This window comes from Salvia splendens, chromosome 16 (genome assembly GCF_004379255.2).
Source record: "Salvia splendens isolate huo1 chromosome 16, SspV2, whole genome shotgun sequence".
Classification (NCBI taxonomy): domain Eukaryota; kingdom Viridiplantae; phylum Streptophyta; class Magnoliopsida; order Lamiales; family Lamiaceae; genus Salvia; species Salvia splendens.
The window spans coordinates 16,026,331-16,032,347 of record NC_056047.1 but is presented as its reverse complement, the minus strand read 5'-3'; the positions used below and the strand labels follow the sequence as shown (position 1 = coordinate 16,032,347).

General features: G+C 35.6%; 1 protein-coding gene across 2 annotated transcripts; it reads left to right on the top strand.

Annotated features, from left to right (window-relative positions):
• The first annotated feature begins 708 nt into the window (after positions 1-708).
• Positions 709-4,723, top strand: LOC121772547 (probable polygalacturonase). 2 transcript variants are annotated; one of them, XM_042169685.1, is made up of 6 exons: positions 709-865; positions 1,417-1,777; positions 3,010-3,130; positions 3,355-3,529; positions 3,633-3,703; positions 3,972-4,723. In XM_042169685.1, the coding sequence occupies exons 2-6, from the start codon at positions 1,433-1,435 to the stop codon at positions 4,616-4,618; spliced, it is 1,359 nt and encodes a 452-aa protein (XP_042025619.1). In that variant the 5' UTR covers positions 709-865; positions 1,417-1,432; the 3' UTR covers positions 4,619-4,723. The 2 variants fall into 2 exon arrangements, with proteins under 2 accessions (XP_042025619.1, XP_042025618.1); XM_042169684.1 differs by lacking the exon at positions 709-865 and having other exon boundaries at positions 877-1,777.
• The last annotated feature ends 1,294 nt before the right edge of the window (positions 4,724-6,017 follow it).

Here is a 6,017-nt window from a genome sequence, read left to right as displayed (position 1 = left end):
TGCATGCCAGATCGCCGAGGATTAGTGGATTTATTAGCTCCGGAGGTTGTTGCACCGTCTTCTACTAGTGGTCAACCTATTTACATTTTAATTATTATTTTAAATAAATTAATAAAAAATATATTAAACTCAAAATAAAATAATATGAAATTTACTATTTTTTTAATAAATAAAAATTTAGCAATCAATTTGATAACCGTAGTAATCAAGAAATTAATCCCAAACTACATATGCGGACCTTTTCCGTGAAAACATCTGCATTTATTTAGGGTAAATGGGTAATACACGTACTTGACATTCCAGTTTAAAAAGTCACTGTCCAATATTTTCCCCGGTTAGTATTATCCAGTAAAATTACCTACTTTAATGTTAAGAATCCCTACTCGATAACAATTAATTATCATAATATGCTCACAATCACAATTAGTAATCTAGCTAATCTGTGGAATGAAAGCTATGATCTTGCAATTAACGACTAATTCATGCTATATCTAGTGGGCTGTGTTGATATTTCATTTACGTATAATAAATCAAATATTCAAACTAATTAAGGATTATTGCTCTCCACACTGTAAGTAGTGTCAAACATTCCCGTGTGTATATTAAAAAAAAGACTTACTAAAAAAGATTATATAGTATTAATCTCCGATGCCGACAACAGTCGCTTGGAAATCTTAAGCTATATTTCCATAAACTATCCGTTAATTGTGGATTCCTCTCTTAATCAATAAATAAGAGAGAGAATACGTTTATCGCAATTTTACGATATTCTGCATAAATCTCGCCGTATCGTCTTCCTCTCTCTCTCTCTCTCTGGAGAAGACAAGCTCTTGCTGACAGAAAATTTTTCTGCTCGCCACTTCACGTAGCATTTCGATTTTCGCACTACTAATCACACATATATATCCGTTTTTGTGTTTGCTAGCACTGCTTTTTTTTTTTGTTTACTTCTGTTTGTTGCTTTCTCTCATTTTTATCACAACTATACTTAGCTTCTAGTTTTTGATCTAGAATTTTCTAATTTATGAGCTCACGTTTTCGTCACTTCATATTCTGCTAATTTTTCCTTTTATATGCATATTTGCTTTATCAGCATTGCAGAAGGTTCATATTTGGAGGTTTCTGTTTGGATCGGTTTCCAGATCTCACGCTATTAGGAGTTGCTATAGTCATTGCCTTTCTAATGAGTGGTTAATTATGTGTTTTAGTTTCTATTAAAGCATAAAGCAAGTAGAACTTTCCTTTTCCAGTCACTGTAGCAACCGTGAATTATTGAAAACTTTGCAAATTAGGTTCAGAGAAATCCTACTCCATAAATCCACTTACTTTTGTTTCCTTCCGTTAGTTTTTCTTCATCAAATTTCGTATTATTCATCCCTTGTTTGGACGATTCTGACGTTCCCTTTCTCCGTCTAGCTCAAATCAGCTCAAAATGCACGATCGTGGATTTTCGATTTTGCTATGGCTTGGGGTTGCTGTGCTTCTGACAAATTGCTTGGTATCAACTGTTAACGCGGATGGGGTGACGTGCTCGGGAATTGTACCGATGAAACATCGCGATGAGAACATATCCATAGCCGATTTCGGAGGTGTGGGTGATGGAGTGACTCCGAACACCAAGGCCTTTAGGGAAGCTATATACAGAATTAGGCATTTAAACAGGACCGGCGGTGCGCTTCTCTACATTCCTTCTGGAGAGTACTTAACTGGACCATTTAATCTCACTAGCCGGATGACTCTATACTTGGCAAGAGGTGCTGTCCTCAAAGCCACAGTGGTATTGGAATCGCCTCCTTTTTTATTTTTGTTTTGATTCTCTACTCTGTCCTTCCTTTTTGGCTTAAATGTGTGGTGTGTTCTATATTTTATTTACTGTATTGGGTATGTTAGTAGGCATATGCAGGTTATAGAACGAGGATTTTGGTTTATTTGCTCTTATATGGTATGTGAAGGTGTTTATCTGTTGTGGGAATTTTGTTTTCCTAATTGGACACCTTTTACAAGCATGGAGCTCATTTAAGTTTAGCTTTCTGTTTTTTTATGAATTTGTTTTTCTTCTCAATGAAGGTTTGATTTTTACTGATAACTGTGTGTTTGCCACTCGAACAAGCATATCTCGCACGTTTTAATGGAATGTGATGAAAAGAAAAATGGGATAACTTAACAAGGAAATTCAGTTTGTCTTGAACTCTTATCTTCTTGACTGGATTTCTTATGGAGCAGTTCTGAATGCTGCTAATTCCTCAAACTTCGCCCAAATAACTTAATGAGAGCCTGTAGTTTTCCAGAATATGTTTGGGGATATCTGTTGATTGAGAAGCTAGTGGAGGGACTTGGTTGCCATTTGAGAATCTGCCAGCCAATAATGGTGTTACATGATGTTATCCTTCTAATTCCATGTTTTGTTTTATAGTGGAAGTCAGTAACTGTTAAATAGCCTTTCTTTTTAACAAAATCACTTCTACTTATAATCAGCTTAATTACTAAGAAGTCATTTTTCAATCAATGCACTTAGACTTAACTTTATGCTAGCTTGCTCTACATAACAGTCAATGTCCACGCATTAGTTTGTGCCTTGAAAGTCTTTCTTATAAAGGTTTCAGTTATAAAAACTATGTCTAGTTAGTGTACCAGTAATTGTGATTCTTAAAATACTACTTTTGGTGGATCTTCTTGCCCATGATGGACTTCCTAGTTCCTATAGTTTTGGTCTTTCTAGCATTTAGTTTATGATGTTTTTGTTAATTGTGCACAAATTTTTGATACTTGAGATTCTCACTCTTATTTCCTAGTAAACATTTCTTCACTTGGAAATTTGTCCATTCTCCTTGACTTTTTATGCCTGGAAGTAGAGTGTCATATATTTCATTACAAGCCATGTGTGAATATGTAATGGCATTCTGAAAGCTTAAAACTAACCACGGCATAGATTGACTCAACTCCTTGTTTCACTCATCATAGATATTCCATAACCATATGATCTCTAACTTAACTGTATATTCATTGTAGGATACTAACCAGTGGCCCTTAATAGCTCCCTTGCCTTCTTATGGTAGAGGGAGAGAACGGCTTGGAGGAAGGTATATGAGCTTCCTCCATGGGGATGGACTCCATGATGTGATAATAACAGGTTTGTATACTATAGTAGATTTGTTGAATAATGAATTGGAAAAAGTGCTTTTGAGTATTAAAAAATCACAATGTCAACAGCACAAGAAGGCTTTTAGCGGATTATCTTCCACTTGATATAATGTTGAAAATATGTGAACGATCCTGCAGTATACTATTGAGTTTTACTATTTTTAACAGGAACCTGAACTTTATATGCTCTTGTTAATAAAATGCTATTTGTAGGTGAAAATGGGACGATTGAAGGTCAAGGTGACATTTGGTGGAACATGTGGAGGCAAAGAACCCTTCAGTATACTAGACCCAACCTAGTTGAATTGAAGAACTCCAGAGACATAATAATTTCCAATTTAACTTTCATGAACTCGCCATTTTGGAACATACACCCTGTGTATTGCAGGTATAAGTCGTTTATGATGTATGAAAAATGTTTATTTTACAGCTACCTCATTTGTTCCCTCTTGATCTGTATATTGTTTCGCTCACTCTTTACCTCTTTTCAGCAACGTTGTCTTCAATTATTTGACCATAGTGGCTCCTGCTGATTCTCCAAACACTGATGGAATAGATCCAGGTAAGCCTGCAAATGCTGGTTTGATACTTACAGTTTCAAGTTACAGTAATAGCTTAGTTTATATCTCTGTATCGGACCTATTGGTGCAAGAAAGGAAGGCATGACTCGGTACAAGTGTATCCACACAATATTTTTTTCGATTTTCCATTACCTTAACGTCAATCATGCAGTCATAATGTTTTGAGGGCTTTGAGTTGAGATAGAGCTTATGAAGTGTCATATATTAAGGGTAGTATTGAATATTTCATCAATATTGTTTCCTTTCCAGACTCGAGCACGGACGTATGCATTGAGGATACCTACATATCAACAGGAGATGACCTGGTGGCTGTGAAGAGTGGGTGGGATGAGTATGGAATCTCTTATGGCCGCCCTAGTCGTGGTATAACCATTAGACGGGTAACTGGATCATCAGCATTCGCTGGAATTGCAGTTGGAAGCGAAACATCTGGAGGCGTCGAGGATGTTCTAGCTGAGCACATAACCCTATCTAACATGGGTGTTGGCATCCATTTGAAGACCAATATCGGGAGGGGTGGAGTCATAAGAAACATTACAGTATCCAATGTATACATGTACAAAGCACGAAAAGGGATAAAGATCTCAGGTGATGTTGGCGATCATCCAGATGAAAAATATAATCCGAATGCTCTCCCAGTTCTCAAAGATGTTACCATCAAGGACGTGTGGGGTGAATGGGTGCAGCAACCTGGTCTGGTTCATGGTCTGAAAAATGCGCCATTCACTGGGATTTGTCTCTCCAATATTAGTTTCAGTGGTGCCCCGGGAATGAGAAATTCGCCTTGGCAGTGCTCTGATGTAAGTGGAGGTGCGGTTCAAGTCAGCCCGTTGCCATGCTCGGAACTGACGAGAAGTCAGCAGGCAGGGGAGTGTGCTTCTTCCTTCGCAAAGTGATCAATGATTTGTAAGTGAAACGCGTTTGTAAACTCTAAAACGGAAGAAATGTGAAATTCGACATGAATCCCAGATTGATTATGTATGAATTGGTCACATTCATTACTGCACTGAATCATAAATTATTCATAATCAACTGAAGAAAGCAGCATGTTTCTCCAAAAGTTGGTCATGTCGTTGAGACACATACAATTGAACTCATCTGATTTAAAATCATAATTCGTTTTAAACTATATTTATGGATAACTATACGTCCATACCTCTATATTCATTAAAGACAACAATAATTAGTGATGTTTTAAGATGAATACTTAATTAAGCTTAAGATAAGGTTTTCTGGATTGTTGACCTTGTCTTGTTGGCTCCACTTAGTAATAGTCGAATAGTATTGCCACAAAACAGACTCAGCCAGTCCAAATTGTTGAACTTCAGTATTTCTTTTTTCCTTTTTTCAAGGGTTGAATTATCTTTCAACTTCTACAAGAAAAATCTACACTCCACAACTAATAAACATTTTCTCTTCTCGATTATTTTCTTCCCCCCCAAACCCCCAATCTGTTGTTTTATTATAGCCAATAATTTACTACCGTCAACATAATCATATAAAATACAGTGCATGTTTATTAATATAATATAAATAGTAGCTTTCCACAAATTTAAAAATAATACAGGCTTCGAACGACTATAGTTACATGTTATTAGTGATTATTTGCAGACCTAGATGTTTGAACCTACGAAGTTTTTTCTTCTTCTTGTGCTTAAGTAAAGGGCAAGGTTCTAAGCAAATTGAATCGAATATATGAAAAATGTTTATTCTAGTTTATTATAGAGTTTAATATTTCTTTAAAATATTCAAATTCGAAGATTGTTTGATTTAAGAATACTGAAGAAATACAGTACCTCATTTGATTTGAATATTAGCAATTGACACGACCACTTGTATTTGTTTTAGTTTTGCAAGACTAATTAAAATAAGTAATTGCATAGAATTGTCAAAAGAGCATAAATCTCAAGTACTATGTACGACATCCAATTTATAATTGTGAAGTACTTTTAAATGCTTTGGGAATTTTTTCAATATTATACATCCTCATTATGAATTATAAAAGTGAAATGAATTAGAACATGAGTCATAATTATAATTCTATTAGTTTTATAACAATTGAAAGTAAAATGAATTGATAAAATGCGTGGTTCATTGATAATAAGTAGTAAAAATGAAATGAGTTACGGAGTAATTAATAGAAAGGCCCCAACTCACATAAAAAAAATGGTCAATGAATATGCCGTGGACTACTTCACGAAGTGGGTGGAGGCTGAACCATTAGCTACGATAACGAGCTCAAAGGCATTGGACTTCGTCTGGAAGAACATAGTGTGCCGATTTGGCATACCCCAC